The 17,796-nt window shown below is 46.0% G+C and overlaps 2 protein-coding genes across 29 annotated transcripts in view; one reads left to right on the top strand and one right to left on the bottom strand.

Moving 5' to 3' along the window:
• The window catches only part of CD79A (CD79a molecule), a 37,475-nt gene extending 21,009 nt beyond the window's left edge, over positions 1 to 16,466 (bottom strand). Inside the window, exon 1 of one of the 3 annotated variants that reach the window (XM_083627890.1) lies at positions 16,382 to 16,466. In XM_083627890.1, coding sequence (XP_083484016.1) covers positions 16,382 to 16,403 — 22 coding nt within the window. In that variant the 5' untranslated portion in view covers positions 16,404 to 16,466. Of the gene's footprint in view, positions 1 to 2,343; positions 3,010 to 16,381 lie in introns of those variants that run through there. The other 2 variants (XM_083627889.1, XM_083627888.1) reach the window with 2 other exon arrangements.
• The window catches only part of ARHGEF1 (Rho guanine nucleotide exchange factor 1), a 69,381-nt gene continuing 68,050 nt past the window's right edge, over positions 16,466 to 17,796 (top strand). For 11 of the 26 annotated variants that reach the window (XM_083626886.1, XM_083626885.1, XM_083626881.1 and 8 more), the window contains exon 1: positions 16,466 to 16,668. The gene's annotated coding sequence lies outside the window, so the exon portion shown is untranslated. Of the gene's footprint in view, positions 16,669 to 17,037; positions 17,204 to 17,796 lie in introns of those variants that run through there. The other 15 variants (XM_083626891.1, XM_083626889.1, XM_083626887.1 and 12 more) reach the window with 6 other exon arrangements.

The following is a 17,796-nucleotide window of genomic DNA, read 5'->3' as shown; positions in this document are numbered from 1 at the left end:
TGGGGGTCAGGTCAGACCATTAGTCTACATAGCTCAGTTTTGTCTCACACCAGGTGTGGGAAACCTTTGGCTATTGGCTGTGCTGGCTGGAGATGATGGGCATTGATATTCAGTAACAGCTGGAAGACTCCAGACTTCTGGTTTGCAATAACAGGCAGTGTCTCTCGAGAATTTGAGACAGGGGCTCTCTCTCTTGGACAGCTTTTAAAAGAGGGTTAGACAGGGGGAAGGCTGTCTACAGCTACCAACCTAGATGGCTATGCCTTGCCTCCACTGCTGAACGCAGTATGCTTTGGAAACCCCTTTCTGGAAACTGTAGGAAAGGGAGAAAGGGAGAGTGTTGTTTGGCTCAGGTCTCGCTTGTAGGCTTCTCATGGGCATCTGGTTGGCGATTGCATAGCTGTCAATGTTTCCCTTTTTTAAAGAGAAATTCCCTTTTTTCCGAATAGGATTCCTCGCAAAAAAAGGGAAAAGTTGACAGCTATGTGATTGTGAGAACAGGATGCTAGCAGACACACTATTGGCGTGACCCAGCCGGCTCTTCTTACCCACTTACCTAGGAGCAAGCCCCATTGAACTTAATAGGGCTTACCAATGAGTAGGCATGCATAAGATTGGAAGTTATTCATTTTCCCACCCCATCTACTTTAATTTGAGCCTACTTGACCCTGATGGTGGTACAAGACAATTGAACAATGGATCCCTTTATTGATGGAAAATACCACAAGTGACACTGGTGCGTATACCAAAAGTCAGTTGATTAAAAGTGTTTCAAAACAAAGAACCACCATCCTATTCTATGAATAAGGGCCCCTCTATCCTAAGAAAACATGGTAGGTTATAGTTAAGGTTGTCAGCTGACACACACACACACACACACACATATATATATATATGTGTGTGTGTGTGTGTGTGTGTATTATTTTATTTTGACTGCATCAGACCAATATGACTACCTACCTATTTTTAATCTTTAAATTTAATTTATTTTTTAATTTACAGCCTCACTACTAAAATTGGCCTCTGATGAAGCTTTGCTCTGTAACCTATGGCACCATCAGGTTCAAGGCAGGGCCTTTTCAGTGGTGGTTCCCCATTTGAGGAGTGACCTCTCTGGTAAGGTACATTTCTCTCCCTCATTATTAACATCTGAGACGAATTTTAAAACATTCCTCTTCGCCTAGGGTTGTTGTTGTTTTGGTTAAGTATTTTTATTGCTTTTAAACAAAAGCAGAAAATCATTGCAGGCAATGGGAAGTGTAAAAACATTATTGGTTCACCCAGATATTTGATGGCTGAAGGGACTGTTCCCAACATCCCTGGAAATTATTAGCTGTGATTGTTTTGAAATGTTTTTGGATGTTCTTAAGGTGCTTAGGTATAATTAACGTTTATGAATGCTTTTCTTTATTTTATTTTAAAAAGCCTTATTGTCTTCCACTTTGGATTCCTTTGGAAGAAAGGGCGGGATAGAGATTTTTTTTAAAAAAAGCCTCTTCTAAATTCAGCCACAGAGCTCACATTTTATGCCGCAACTCTATACCCCACAGCTAGCCAATGTGGTTGCCTCCAGGTGATGTTGGACATTTAACGGCCAGGGACCCTAAACATCTATATGGCTGCCTATCCCTGTTATACACAGCTAATGAACTCAATGGGGCTTCTGAGTAGGGATGGGGGGGATTAAATTCAATTTGCACTTGAAGGCAAACCTACCTAATTCACACTTTCAGAAACAATATGCAAACCGAAACAGCCAGCCTTCAAAATTCACACCTCTCTGAATGTTGCAGTGCAGCTCTGCAGCTAAGCAATGTGTACAAAAATGCATGCAAAGTGTGCATAAAAATCTGCACATTACTGAAAATAGCATGTAAAATGCATTATCTTTGTGAAAATAGCTTTGCAAAAAATGTGCATACGAGGCAAAATTGCCTACAAAAATATATATGCTGGGAGAAATTCGCACTAAAACCTCATGAACTTTCATGGGGTCTGGTGAATTTTCATGTAGAACTGAACTGAAGACAGGAAAAAATGAGAAACAAAACTGCCCATCTCTGCTTCTGAGTAAAACATGCAGAAGGATGCACCGTCTAATCCTTCAGAATTACAGATACCTTTAGTGCCTGTGACCTCTGCTTTGAACCTGGCACAAATGAATCAGGTGATTTTCCTGCACCCCTGGCAAGGAGGAACACAATTCACCTGTCAAACTGCTGCATATCAGACTGCTACCAAAGCCCTGTGCATTGCCACTGCCCTCCCTATGCCAGCCCAGTTCCAAAGATCTCCAAACCTGTTAGGAACCGCCAGCCCAAAAGGTCTCCAGTGAGTGCTTACCTGTAAAGAGACTCAGTAGAACCAGGAAATACAGCTGATTTGGACCACCTTTCATCCTGCTATCTTTATCACTTCCTCGGAGCTACTTGTTCTTAGCCACGACGGTCCTAGACTTGCATACTACTTGCAGCTGAGTCTGATGGACTTGGCGTTGTTTTTGCTCACGAGCTTATTTTCCCCAACCCTCTTTTCAGCAGACACCAGGAGATGCGGCTGGTTGCTTCATAGCTCCACCCAACTAAACTTATGAGGGCTTCCCTCCCCCCCTCCTTTTATTTTCTGGCTGTGCACTGAAGCTTCAGTTTTCACTAGAAATGTATTTTTAATTCGGAGGGTGTAGCAGAGTGTCTTGTGATTCTGAGGAGAGCAGAGGCGATGGTTTATTGGTGCCCCTCTGCTTCTGTAAGGGCATCAGAACACAAGAAGAAGAAATCTAACTGGGGTTGGTTACCCTTTGCATTGGAGGGGATGTAACAAAAACGAAATGTATTGGCACATGTGGTGGTCATGTAAACATGTACAGTGGTACCTTGGGTTATATACGCTTCAGGTTACAGACTCCGCTAACCCAGAAATAGTACCTCAGGTTAAGAACTTTGCTTCAGGCTGAGAACAGAAATTGTGTGGCGGCAGCGGCACAGCTGCAGCAGGAGGCCCCATTAGCTAAAGTGGTGCTTCAGGTTAAGAACGGACCTCCAGAACGAATTAAGTACATAACCAGAGGTAACACTGTACAGGCATACCTTGGGTTACAGACGCTTTGGGTTGTGGGATTTCGGGTTGCGCAACATTCCGAACCTGGAAGTACTGGAACGGGTTACTTCCGGGTTTCGGCACTTGCGCATGTGCAGAAGCACCGAATCGCAACCCGCATGTGCGCTGATGCGTGGGTTGCGGGTTGTGAACGTGCCTCCTGCACAGAGCATGTTCGCAACCCGAGCATCCACTATACATAAACCTTGGGAAGAGGCGATGAGGGATATTTCTGAACAATAGGTGTACACCAATGCCTTTATACCACAGATCGTGCCTTTTATCAATTTTTGATACGTCAAATACAGACTGCTTATAATTTTTCTGTTAGTAGCTGCTCGAAGGAGCCCACGAGTTTTAGTTTAAATATTCTGTTTAATAAAGGAATGTTTATCCTTCTCCCTGAAAAAATTGACTCATAAATTAAGGATATCTTAGGGGCACCTAAACCTATGGACTTTGCTGTCATTTGTTATTTATATGACAAGTATACTGTATCATGACTGGCAAGTCCCAATGAAATGTGGCTTTATCTGGTACTCATTTGTTTAATATCAGGACAGTTTTTGTTGTAATATCTAATTTATTGTGTACCCTCTTGGGCATATACTTTATGTACCAATGGCTGTGAACCCAGGTGTGGGTTTTTTGGTCTTGTATAGTTTTTGTTTTCTCCCTTGCTGTTATTTTGTTGCACTTTCTATCTTTTCCTGGACTGTTATTTTAATTTCATGGTAAAGTTTTGACTTTTTTAAATGACATCTACATTCTTGTATACTAGAGCAGTGGTACCCGAACTATGGTCTGCAGACCGCCAGTCCTCTATGAGCTTCAAGCCAGATGGCACATCCATTGTACTGAATATTCATATTGACTTTTAATTATATTTCTATTGCTGCTTTTGTGCTTTCTGTTGTATTTTGCCACATAACAATATGAATACTATAAAACTCAAATTTTAATACAATAAAATACAGTATGTAAGGAAAAAACAAAGCAATACGGATATAATTACCGTATTTTTTGCCCTATAGGGCGCACTTTTCCCCCTCCAAAAATGAAGGGGAAATGTGTGTGTGTCCTATGGGGCGAATGCAGGCTTTCGCTGAAGCCTGGAGAGCAAGGGGGGTCGGTGCACACCGACCCCTCTTGCTCTCCAGGCTTCAGGAAGCTATCCGCTAGCCGTGGGAGACGCAGCTCTCCCACGGCTAGCGGAGAGCTTGCCTGCACCCAGAAGCTTGGGGCGCGCTGAGCTCAGCACGCCCCAAGCTTCGGGCTTCGCGCAGCGCTCCGCTAGCCGTGCAAAGTCACGCAGCTCTCCCACGGCCAGTGGAGAGCTTGCCGGCACCCAAGAGCTTGGGACGCGCTGAGCTTAGCACGCCCCAAGCTTCGGGCTTGGCGCAGCCCTCCGCTAGCCGTGGGAGAGCCGCACGAAGTCGCAGCAGCTCTCCCACGGCTTGCAGATAGCAGCCTGTTCTGGGGGCTGGGGTCGGGGGAAGCTCGGGCTTCCCCCGCCCCAGCCCCGCACCTGGGGGGGAAATAATTTTTTTTCTTTATCCCCCCCCCCAAAAAAAACTAGGTGCGTCCTATGGGCCGGTGCGTCCTATGGGGCGAAAAATACGGTAAAATATATACAGCATCTAGCACAGTACATTATTACAGCTACAGCAGGAAGAAATATCATTAACCCTTAGCAGTTTTCAAGTAGTCCAGGGGAGGGCGGGGGGAAGCTTGGGAACCCCTGGGTTAGAGGCTGGGCTCTTTTTGAAAGTTGAAATATGAAACACAGCACTTCTGGTAATCTATGCTAGCAACAATTTTAAAGGGCACACCCCAAAGAGACAAAATGGAAACCGGAATTTACCAGTTTAAAGGGAAACAGCGGAAGCCATATTCATGGCAGCTGCAAAACTAAATAATCAACAGCCTGCCTGCTTTAATTTGTTTCCAATCTCTACCTGATAAAATTCCTAAAAATACATCAGACAAGAGGGCTACATCAGGGTTCCTTCCAACTCTACAATTCTATGATTATATTACAAAGTTAGCTCCATTAATTTCAATGGGACTATTCTATGTAAAGCTTAGTTTGACACAACCTATAGTGATTATCCTATGGGTAGGCAAACTAAGGCCTGGGGGCTGGATCTGGCCCAATCGCCTTCTAAATCTGGCTCACAGATGGTCTGGGAATCAGTGTGTTTTTACATGAGTAGTATGTGTCCTTTTATTTAAAATGCATCTCTGGGTTATTCGTGGGGCATAGGAATTTGTTCATCCCCTCCCCACATAGTCTGGTCCCCCACAAGGTCTGAGGGACAGTGGACTGGCCCCCTGCTGAAAAAGTTTGCTGACCCCTGGATTATCCCCTCACCATGACTACGCAAAAGAACTTCCCCTTGTAGAACTGCCCATACGTTCCTTTAGATCAGCAGTAGGAAGCCTTAAGCCTATCATGCCAACCTGTCTGGCCCACAAGACCAATTTGGCCAAGCTACACCCACCTGGTGTCAGGTGTAGGGCAGGTAAGAAGAAGAAGAAGAAGAGTTTGGATTTGATACCCTGCTTTATCACTCCCCTTCAGGAGTCCCAAAGCGGCTAACATTCTCCTTTCCCTTCCTCCCCCACAACAAACACTTTGTGAGGTGAGTGGGGCTGAGAGACTTCAGAGAAGTGTGACTGGCCCAAGGTCACCCAGCAGCTGCATGTGGAGGAGCAGGGAATCGAACCCGGTTCCCCAGATTACGAGACTACCGCTCTTAACCACTACACCACACTGGCTCTTAAAGTGGTATCTCAGTGCAATGCAGGAATCACAGCTAAAGAATCTCTGACAGACAGCCATTCAACCTGTGTTTAAAAACCTCCAAAGAAGGAGAGCCCACCACCTTCCAAGCTTTCCGCTGTCAACAGCTCATACCAACAGAAAGTTCTTCCTAATGCTTAGTCTGAATCCCCTTGGTTGTAATATGAATCCACTGGTTTGGGTGCTTCCCTCTGGAGCAGCAGAAAACAAGCTTGCTCCATCTTCCATGTGGCAGCCCTTCAGATGATGAAGAAGAGGAGTTTGGATTTGATATCCCGCTTTATCACTCCCCTTCAGGAGTCCCAAAGCGGCTAACATTCTCCTTTCCCTTCCTCCCCCACAACAAACACTCTGTGAGGTGAGTGGGGCTGAGAGACTTCAGAGAAGTGTGACTGGCCCAAGGTCACCCAGCAGCTGCATGTGGAGGAGGGGAGACGCGAACCCGGTTCCCCGGATTACGAATCTACTGCTCTTAACCACTACACCACACTGAAAAGGAGTTTTCAGACAGTGCTGTTCAGCTGAGTTCTGGGAATCAGACAACTGTCAGATCCTGCAAAGTGCCGCGCACAGGGCTTTGTGAACTTCGACAATCAGCTGGCTGTTGTGGCTTGCGGGATACAGTGCCCGGGGCTTTGACAGACCCGATGATCAGCTGATGGTTGCCACTTTCTGAGTTGCGCCTTTGGCCTGCTTAGTTTGATTTCAAGCAGCACAGATAAAAATAGATCATCTGATGTCAGTGTGATGCCAGGTAATTGACAGGTGGGTCGCTCACCATGTTAACAATTTGGCTGCCAGATGAATCCACTCCCCCACCCCACCCCGCCTTGCCAACTCTAGCAACACTTGAAAAATTTGCAGGCCTGATAAGTATATTTGAATGTGACGTTCAAGGTTCCCTTTTTGCCTCTTCCAGCCTCTGCCACACATTTCCTCTCCTTTCTGTAGACAGGGGTGTGCGTGTGATAAAATAATGCAAATACCATGCAAACGACTAAACTGGGTCACTAAATTCATCTTGTCAGAAGAACAAGGGGGAGAGGAGGGTACCTATGACTGCAACATGGCAAGAAGCAACAAACGGAGTCCTTGTGTATCGCCATGGAAGGTCAGAGCTAGCAAACAGAGGCAAGGGACCAAAACCCAGGATTGCTATTTCTGGGTGGGACATCGCTCAGGGCATATGGCAGGACCCCTGAGGACGAATCACAAAGCAATAGGTTGCATAGAACTCACAGAAGCCCCACACTAAAATTGATAGAGCTAGCTGAGCCGTGTTGACCAGTTTCAGTGTGTCTACTCTGAATAGTGCCGGCACCAGGTGGCTGAATCTTCTACAAAAATGGAAAGAAAGTACAGTGGTACCTCGGGTTACATACGCTTCAGGTTACATACGCTTCAGGTTACAGACTCCAATAACCCAGAAATAGTACCTCGGGTTAAAAATTTTGCTTCAGGATGAGAACAGAAATCGTGCAGTGGCAGCAGGAGGCCCAATTAGCTAAAGTGGTGCTTCAGGTTAAGAACAGTTTCAGGTTAAGAACAGACCTCCGGAACGAATTAAGTACTTAACCCAAGGTACCACTGTACAGTCAACATGTACAGTCACTGTACAGTCAACACACTCAACATGTTCTGCTTCCAAGGCAAAGTTCACAAACCAAAACACCTCCTTCCAGGTTTGCCACGTTCTTAATCCAAGTTGTTCATAAACTAAGCTGTTCTTAAACCAAGGTACGTACCTGGAAGGTGTTTTGGTTTGTGAACTTTGCCTTGGAAGCAGAACATGTTGAGTGTGTTCCGTTTGTAAATTGAGTCCCCCGCTGCTATGGGAAAGCATGCTTTGGTTTAAGAATGCACTTCCGGAACGGATTAAGTTCGTAAACCAAGGTACCACTGTATTATGAAATAGGTTGTCATCCTCTCAGACACTTCCTCTCAGACAATACAAATCTGGGAAGATTTGGAGTCATGCTTGGAGAAGGCCAAAATAGAATTTCCTGACTGGAACATCCTGCTGGCAGGTGACTTTAATGCTAGGATAGGCAGCGACATCAATTCGTATGGCTCCAAAACCCAGTTTTTACCAGAGGCGGACTGGTTTATTCCTTGGAGTTCTGATGATAAGGTCCTGAATAAGGCAGGTAATACATTACTGGAGATTGCCTTTAAGCATAATTTGTACAACCTGCATGGTACCTACATGGATAGGTCAGGAGGTTTCTTTTCTTTTATCGGCCCTCGTGGTGCAAGTGTGATTGACCATATCCTGGTCTCTCCAACAATTTTGGAGAGGGCACAGGGTCTCAGCACTTTTAACAGAACTGAGAGCGACCATCTTCCTAGAGCAATCTCACTAATTCCCCTCGAATCAGGGGGATTACAACAACTACATTGTACAGTCCCTCCTCAAGCACCGGCCCCACGCAGGCGTAAATGGAACAGCGAGCTGGAGCTTAAAATTAAACAACACCTGCACTCTCCAGATTTATTGGTTCTGAGAGACCAATGTCTTTTACCGAACTCTGATCCTTTTCCACTATATCAGCGGGTCTCAGAGTCTCTTTTCCCATTACTTACAAACACCAGGCCTCCCAAACAACATAACATATCGGGGGGCTGGTTTGACAAAGATTGCCGGAAGCTAAGATCCTTGCTTAGGAAACAACAAAACAAGGTAAAACAGGAGAGGACTCTGTCATCTATGGTAAACTTCCACAGATGGCGCTCTTACTATAAAAACACCTTAAAACTCAAGAAATCCCTTTATAGGAAAGAACAATGGGAGGCACTTGATAAGGTGATTAAATCGCGAGACGATAGAAAATTTTGGGCAATAGTAGCACAGGGAGTCTCATCTAAAGGAAAAATTGTAAACAACAGTATTCCATCCGATGTGTGGTTTCAACACTTTTTCCAGCTATACACACCCTCAAATATTGCTAATTCGAGTCCGTCCCTCCCATTGAAGAATGTTCATCTAGCTAGTTGGGATCCTGTTACGGAATCAGAGTGCCTACAGCTAATTAAAACATTAAAAAATGGCAAAGCTCCTGGTGAGGATATGATCCCCCCTGAGGTATTTAAATCAAATACCCAATGGTGGGCCATCTTTTTGGCCAAACTTTTTACGGCAATAAACAACACATGTAAAATCCCAGCAAACTGGAAACTAAGTGTGGTAGCCCCTATCTACAAGAAGGGAGATATTCAAGATCCAGCAAACTACCGCCCTGTAAGCCTTCTGGACATCGCATACAAACTTTATACCAGGTACTTATTAAACAAGTTGGTAGACTGGGCGGACCACTCTAACCTGTTCAACCAGGAACAGGCAGGATTTAGAAAGGGCCACAATACGATAGGTCACTGTATGGTACTACAGACCCTGGTAGCTAAATATGCAAAAGCGTATAAGAGCAGACTCTTTGTGGCCTTTGTTGACTTGACATCTGCCTTTGATTCAATCTGTAGAGATAGACTATGGAAAAAATTATATGAAACGGATATTGATAGACGACTTTTAAAAATTCTCATAGAGTTACACACAGATACTACAGTCAAAATCAGAACTGGGCCATTGGGAACTCTTACGGACCCACTGCCATTGGGGAAAGGGGTCAAACAGGGATGCCTGCTAGCCCCATTTCTTTTTAACTTTTATATAAACGACATTGTTCAGTACATGGCAAAATACAAGTCATCGGCTCCAGCCATTGAAGGTAAACGTTTGAATATATTGCTATACGCCGATGACATGGCTTTAATGGCACTCACCCGAAGAGGCTTACGCAGCATGCTGGAGGGGATCGCAGCCTACTGCTCTCATAACTCACTAAAGATAAACTATGACAAAACAAAAATTGTGGTGTTTACTAGAGCTCGCCACACCTTTAGATGGTCTTTAGATGAACATGTGATTGAACAGTGCCCCTTTTTTAAATATCTGGGTGTTACATTTCAGGCTACATCTAGTTGGCTAGCCCACTTTAAGGCTGTAACCATCCTAACACGAAGAACAATTGGTGTCCTGCTTAGTTTCTTCCATACCCGGGGAGGACAATTGGTGATCCCGGCATTAAGAGCTTTTGTTGGGAAAGCTATTCCCCAGATGTTATATGGGATAGAACTCTGGGGGTGGAACCAGAGGCTGTTGGAACGGCTTGAAATTTTGCAAAATTATTACCTCAAGAGGATTCTAGGCCTTCCTCAAGGAACACCAGCAGCTTTCTTGAGGGTGGAAGTTGGATTACCCTCTGTGTCTGCCAGGGCCCACTTAAGATTCCTACGATTTTACATCAACCTTGCAAACACTTCAAACACCTTATTGGCCAAACAAGCCTTTGTATCTCTTCAAAAGAACACCACTTGGCGTCAAAACCTATCTGAGATCCTGGTTAGATACACCCTACCGGAGTTTAATATTCTCAAACTGTGGAGCCCGGACAAAGTTCGGGAATGGATCCTGGAGAGAGACGCTCTGTTAGATATCACAAAAATACAGAACCCAGGGTCCTCCCACTGGTTTCCCCGACTGAAATCAGTCAAAACCTGCGCCAATTATTTGGCGAATATCACCAACCCCACCCTTCGGAGAGCTTTCACCATGGCCCGTTTTCAAACCATTCCTACGGCCTATTTGGCAGGCAGATATGCAAAAATCCCAGTAGAGCAGCGTATATGTCCTTGTCATATGAGAACCAAAGAGGATCTCACACATTACATGTTGTATTGTCCCATCTATTCGGCCTTCAGGGATGCGATGTTACAAACTATTCCCAAATCAATAGCCAACCCTGAGGACCAAGTAAAGTTTTTACTGGTGGACGCTGATCCACGGATTTCTCACGTGGTAGCGGTCTTTGTGGTGAAGGCTATGAAAACTAGGGTATGGTTCCTGGAGGAAATGGTGAGGTTCCTCCCATTGCTCTCCTAACCTGTTGCTGTATCTTCTTTCCTGAATGGCGAGGTTTTTTGGGTAGTTTTCTTGCTGGGACAGCATGGCATGAATTTTAGCTTATTTTTGTAATTTTATTGTTTATCTTTTAATAATGTTTTATGGTATTTTGTGTAAAGGCATGGACCTCACAAATCTAATAAACTTTGACTTTGACTATGAAATAGGTTGTCATGTATTCCCAATACAGGGCTGCCTTCAGATGTTTTCTAAAAGTCAGATAGTTGTTTATTTCCTTGACATCTGAAGGGAGGGCATTCCACAGGGCAAGTGCCACTACCTGGTTCCCTGTAACCTGACTTCTCGCAGTGAGGGAACTGCCAGAAGGCCCTCGGCACTGGACCTCGATGTTCAGGTAGAACGATGGGGTGGAGATGCTCCTTCAGGTGTACTGGGCCGAGGTCAGCACCAACAACTTGAATTATTCGAATTATTCTCAGAAACGTACTGGGAGCCAATGTAGGTCTTTCAGGACCGATGTTATATGGTCTCAGCAGCCACTCCCAATAACCAGTCTAGCTGCTTCTTTCTGGATTAGTTGTAGTTTCTGAGTCACCTTCAAAGGTAGCCCCACGTAGAGCGCATTGCAGTAGTCTAAGCGGGAGATAACCAGAGCATGCACCACTCTGGTGAGACAGTGTGCAAGCAGGTAGGGTCTCAGCCTGCGTACCAGATGGACCTGGCAGGTAGACAGTTGCTTTTAATCTGGACAACTGGATCTGTGATCCTAAATGGATTTCTGTACAAACAAAACTGCAACAAATTTTGCTTTGACTATCCAAGAGGGATACAAAATATCTGAAGGGCTGTCACATGGAAGATGGAGCAAACTTGTTTTCTGCTGCTCCAGAGGGAAGGACCCAAACCAGTTGATTCAAATTACAACCAAGGGGATTCAGACAAAATTAGGAAGAACTTTGTGTTGGTACGAGCTGTCGACTGTGGAAAACTTGGAAGGTGGTGGGCTCTCCTTCCTTGGAGGTTTTTAAACACAGGTTGAATGGCTGTCTGTCAGAGATTCTTTAGCTGTGATTCCTGCATTGTAGGGTTGGGCTAGATGACCTTTGGGATCCCCTCCAATTCTACAAGTATATGATTTGAGGGTTTAGGATGAAACTTGATCAGACTGTGTAATGCCCACATTTCACCAGCAGAGGGAACCCACTACTACTAAAACTGTATTCTACACAATAGACCTCTCTCTCTATGGTTTAATCTCACACTTTATTGCAACAAAAGCATATCATATCAGAATGCTCAGGAAGATGAGCCCTATCACATACAAAAAAAGGTATTCCACAATTGCCTGCCAGGAAAATTGCCCACACCAATCTTTATGGCTTTTTAAATATCTTTTCACTCTCTTCCACGTGTGATTCAACACCTCTTGAAATAAGAGAGAAAGATAAATGAATCCAACACCATCTGAAAAAGAAGACCTAAAGTTTCAAACTGATACACAACACTTTGATTTACATTCAATTCACAACACATTATGGCCAAAATAAGTTGATTCTTTGTTTTTAAACAAGGGAGGTAGGAATCAACATTTGGGCACAAATATAATTCCATAGGGACGCGGGTGGCGCTGTGGGTTAAATCACAGAGCCTAGGACTTGCTGATCAGAAGGTCAGCAGTTCGAATCCCCGCGACGGGGTGAGCTCCCATTGCTCGGTCCCTGCTCCTGCCAACCTAGCAGTTTGAAAGCACATCAAAGTGCAAGTAGATAAATAGGTACCACTCCGGTGGGAAGGTAAACGGCGTTTCCGTGCGCTGCTCTGATTCACCAGAAGCGGTTTAGTCATGCTGGCCACATGACCCGGAAGCTGTACGCCGGCTCCCTCGGCCAGAAAGCGAGATGAGGACCGCAACCCCAGAGTCGGTCACGACTGGACCTAATGGTCAGGGGTCCCTTTACCTTATATTTCCACAGAATGGTTTTAGATACTACTTTGTGTATGTGGCAGAGCTCACCTTCCTGTTGAAGTACATCTGAAGTACATTTCTGAGCCAGACTAAATGTATAAATAACTGGGTAAAATAGCAGGGCAGCATTGGCCAAATGGGAATGGAAAGGATTATTTAAAAAAAAGGATTTTTAATTCTTTTGTGGAATCAGCAGTGCAAAAGTTTTGTGGAATCAACAGTGGCCATTTTGGATGTGGACAGTTGGAAGAAGCCAGTTGGGAAATGGATTACAATTCAGAGAAGACTGAACACGAAGGTTTTAGGAAACGGGAACCAGATTGTTCAAGGGGGGGGAACAACTCTCCTATGGAAAGAGGTTGCAACATCTAGGACTTTTCGTTTATCCAAAAAAAGGTGCCTGGCAGAAATGTTTAAATTTTCACAGTGGAGAAAGCGCAAAGCAGCATAATGCCAAGGACAGAAAAAAACATCTGTTGCTGGATCAGGCCAGTGGATTATGCAGTCCAGCATACTGTTCTCACAGGGAGCAAGCAGGTGCCCATGAGAACGCTGGAACCCAGGGTCGTCCAATGCACAAGACACAGAGATGGGCAGTGCACATCTAGCACAGTTGCAAGCCCTAGGCTCAGTGGTTTAACCCACAGCACCACCCGCGTCCCTTTAGAACCTCTTACTATTATGCAATTCAATCTGCCTCAGATTGAATTGTATGTTCCTGGTAAGAACCCTTTTAAATCCCTCCTAAAAGAAAAAAGACACCACATTCTTATTCCTAAGCAACAAAAAGTAGTTTTACTTATGATCAGGCAGAGCACAGTGTGATGATCCCTGAAGGCAGGCTTCAGGCTTAAAGTTACAAACATATACAAACAGGTTTACCCCGTATGGGAGATAACCTAGGGAGACTGCTGGCTAGCAGTCTAGATGATGCAGGAAAGTCGAAAGGAGTCAAAGAGACAGTGTGTGGCAGTGTGCCTTGGCCTTTTACCAGGTCTGGAAAAGCCACGCCCACCCACTAGTCACATGCAAGGAAGGATGCTCTAGCCAGGTGTAACAGGAAGTTTGACTGGCTGGACCAACATCCCCTTGAATATCCACTCTAGGAAAACAAGGAATGTTATATTTGACTGCTCCCTGTGGATTAATTACAACTCACATCCTGTATTGCAGGGGGTTGAACTGTATGACCCTCGAGGTCCGTTCCAACTCTGTGACTTCTATGATGATGCCTGCATACTGTCTCTGTTTTGCATACTGCTACTATTTTGCTCACTTCCTGATTCTGGGGTTCTTGTTGACCGCTGTGGAAACAGAATGCTGGGCTTGATAAACTTTTGTCTGATCCAGAATGGCTCCTCTTACGTTTTTCAGTAGCACAGTGCCTCTGAATGTGGAGGTTTCATCCAGCTGTTAATGGTGAACAGCAGCTAATAAGACTTCTCTAACACCACTGTAGGAAGGAATATGCCAATTTGGACTTCCTGGAAACCGCTGGAGAAAAGTGTTTTTTATGAAATTCCTTCTTCTCCACCTGCATTTTGTCTAATATCCTTTTAAAACAACCTAAGCCAGTGGACACGGGACGCGGGTGGCACTGTGGGTTAAACCACAGAGCCTAGGACTTGTCGATCAGAAGGTCAGCGGTTCGAATCCCCGCCACGGGGTGAGCTCCCGTTGCTCGGTCCCTGCTCCTGCCAACCTAGCAGTTTAAAAGCATGCCAAGTGCAAGTAGATAAATAGGTACCACTCCGGCAGGAAGGTAAACGGCGTTTCTGTGCGCTGCTCTGGTTCGCCAGAAGCGGCTTAGTCATGCTGGCCACATGACCCAGAAGCTGTACGCTGGCTCCCTCAGCCAATAAAGCGAGATGAGCGCTGCAACCCCAGAGTCGGTCACGACTGGACCTAATGGTCAGGGGTCCCTTTACCTTTAAGCCAGTGTGCATAATCACATCTTGTGGCAGGGAATCCCACAGACCGATTATGAGCTGTGTGAAAAACGACTTCCTATTGCCAGCCAGTTTCACTGGATGGTGACAAGTGAGTCACAAGATGGCCAAGGGGGTTGGACTAGATGCCCCTCAGGGTCCCTTCCAATGGTACAATTCCATGATGTTACGATTCCAAGCTTCATTTTGACATCCACGCTTGATGCCTGCAGTCTATGAATGTTCAGCACCCTGCATTTAGTTTTGTTGTTGTTTGCAGTCTTGCTTTTTGTTGTTGCAATTATTTAATATCATTCAAAAGTTTGGCTTGAGGAGCCAACCAGGGTAAAAACTGCTTCCCCTGTATGCTAGGCAGATGGTATTACCACTGAGCTATGATCCTACCACTGAGCAGGGCAGAAAATAAATAGCATATATTATTTTCACTAATGTATTCATTTTTATGCCCACTTTCCCCTTATATATGAGGCTATATATATATATATGCGCACTGGTTGGTTAGCAAGCTGCATCGTAAAATTTGGATAACTGCACTGTTCCAAAGGATGGTTTCCTCCTTTCTTTCATGTGAATTTGGAAGATTCAACTTTAAATTTGAACTGAATCGACTTCCCCCGCCCGCCATAAATACAATCCTAATCTAATAATTTAAGAAAAGACGGCTGGATCAGGCCAATGGCCCGTGTAGTCCAGTATCCTGTTCTCACAGTGGCTACGCAGATTTACTCAGAAGTAACTCCCACAGTGTTCAATAGGCTGCGGTAAGTATGCGCAGGATTGCAGCCCTCATTTATAAGCCTGATGGCAGAGCCCAGGGCCTTCATTTTCCTTTACAACAGCACCAGTTCTGCCATATCACTGCTGAAATCAATGAGCTTTAGGTGTGTTTAGGATTGCAAATCTGCTTCCAAGCAAAGATGGAGAAATTTCTGCTGTCAGCACTTCCTGGTGAGCTACTTCTCCTGCCTTTCTTCCAAGGACCTCAAAGTGGCATAGTGGTTCTCCTCCTCCCCATTTTATCCTCACAACGACCCTGTGAGGTAGGTGAGGCTGAGAAACAATGACTGAATCCAAGGTCACCCAGCCAGCTTCCTGGCTGAATGAGGATTTGAACCCTGTTCTCCCATATTCCAGCCCAACACTCTAACCACTAGGCGACACTGCCTTCATACTTAACACTGCTGTTTTATTGACGCTATTATGAAATTGTATGGTCGTTTTTTAGAGGTATTCTTGTTTCCTTTGCTGTGAGCCGCTTTGGGCCTGGTTCTTTCCTTGGAAAGGCGGCGTACAAACGATGACGATGCAATCCTACAACATGTCTTACTACTCAGTGAAACAAATCCCGTCGAGTCCAGGTAAGTGGCTTTAGGATTGCGCAGCCAATGTCCCGCTGAGCTGAACGGAGCTTGCTTTTCGGTGCACGTGCTCAGGATCCCGCTTGCGCGGTTTCGATGCTCCACTGTCTATGTAACTGGGTCTACTTCTGAGTGAAAACGGGTGGGCTAGAGGTCTGTTTCGATTTCCTTATGCGGCCATCCCAGCCCGAGAAGCAGGTGAGAATCGCGTTCGTACCCCTGCCTTGCAGCCTCCGACCCTTCACCCAGCGCGTTCACACGTGCATCCACCCGACCCCCGTCTACCTGCAAGCTGCGCGCGCGGCATTCCAGCACAAAGAGGCCAGCCGGCGTCGGAAGAGGAGGAGGCGCCGCCGAGAAACCCAGAAAGGGGAGGCGCTGCGGGGAGGAGGAGGAGGAGGAGGAGACCGGCGGGGCGGGATCCAGAAAGCTACGAGCGGCTTCCTGCTCCCCCCTCCACACCGCCCCACATCCCCGGCCAGCCCCTCCCCACGAGCCGCCCTCTGCAACAGGAAACCCCGCCGGGGCCTTGCGTCGGGAGGCAGCGGGAGCCAAACTCAAGTTCGATCCAGGTGAGGAGCTCCAAGGTGCTGCGCGCGTGTGCACGGCGTCGATTCGGATCGAAGGGGGAGGGGGTCCGTGTGGACAGAAAGGGGACGCTTCCGGTTCGAAGCGTTCTTAGCGCTTTGCTCGTTCCAAACAAACAAAAAAAGAAGAGTTTAAGAGCTGGGAGTTTTTGGGGCGTTGCAGCGCAAGCCCCTGTCCTGTCCGTGCCTGTTTACACTCGGGAGCAGGCGCCCAGTTGGATTCAAACGGGGCTTACTACTCCCGAGTAAGTGGGTTGCAGGCGGAATCGCGTCTCGCGTGGGAGCAGGCTCTGGTGTTCGTGGCCAGCCTCGTGAAAACGCCACCCTCGCGACGTGTTTTTCCAGGGCTGTGCCCCTGGAAAATATGGAGGAGTAGTCAATAAGCGGGCGAAGCGAAGCGGAGTGATCCGAGTTATGTGCCAAGTATATTTCCCTCCCGTCACTGGGTAACCTTAGAGCCCATTCCCTTAAATCGGCGCTGGAAGAGACGTGGATTCCTGGAGTTTCTTTTCTTTTGGAGGTAACTGTATTCTGCACATGCTCCGGGTAACTCTTGGCTGTGGTTATTCCAGGATTGAGCCTGGACTTTGACCACAGGATGTGTGGCAGCCCTTAGATTATTCCGTGGCAGAAAGTGGCTGGGGGAGCTAAGGCTAACACCTGGAACTGGAGCTCAAATTAATTGAATTGAAACTGAAAGTAAAAAGAGGTTAAGAGTGTTGGACCAGGGTTCAAATCCCTGGCTGGGTGACCTTGGGCCTGTCACTGCCTGGCAGCCTAACCTATCTCGCAGGGTTGTTGTGAAGATTAAATGAGGAAGAGTGGGGGAACCACGTATTTCAGCTCCTCAGATAAGACATGATATAAAAGCAAAAATACGTAGGTTCAAGAGAGGAAGGGATAATCTTAAAATGGACAAGGATGCATTGAAAGTTTGTATTATGTTAGCAGGGTGGGAGGGTGGCTGACATTCAAATGATTTTGTCCCTAAAAAGGAATATCCAAAAGGATGGATTTTAGGTTTTAGAGAGATGGAAAATGGGATTGGAGAGCAAGGCCTGTTAGTAGGGTGTGTTTTATGGCGTGTTTTATGTGGCGTGTGGTATTGATATG

The sequence above is a fragment of the Podarcis filfolensis genome (assembly GCF_964270895.1).
Source record: "Podarcis filfolensis genome assembly, chromosome: 8".
In the NCBI taxonomy this organism is placed as follows: Eukaryota; Metazoa; Chordata; class Lepidosauria; order Squamata; family Lacertidae; genus Podarcis; species Podarcis filfolensis.
Note: the sequence above shows the minus strand (reverse complement) of the source record. Positions and strands in the feature narration are given on the sequence as shown.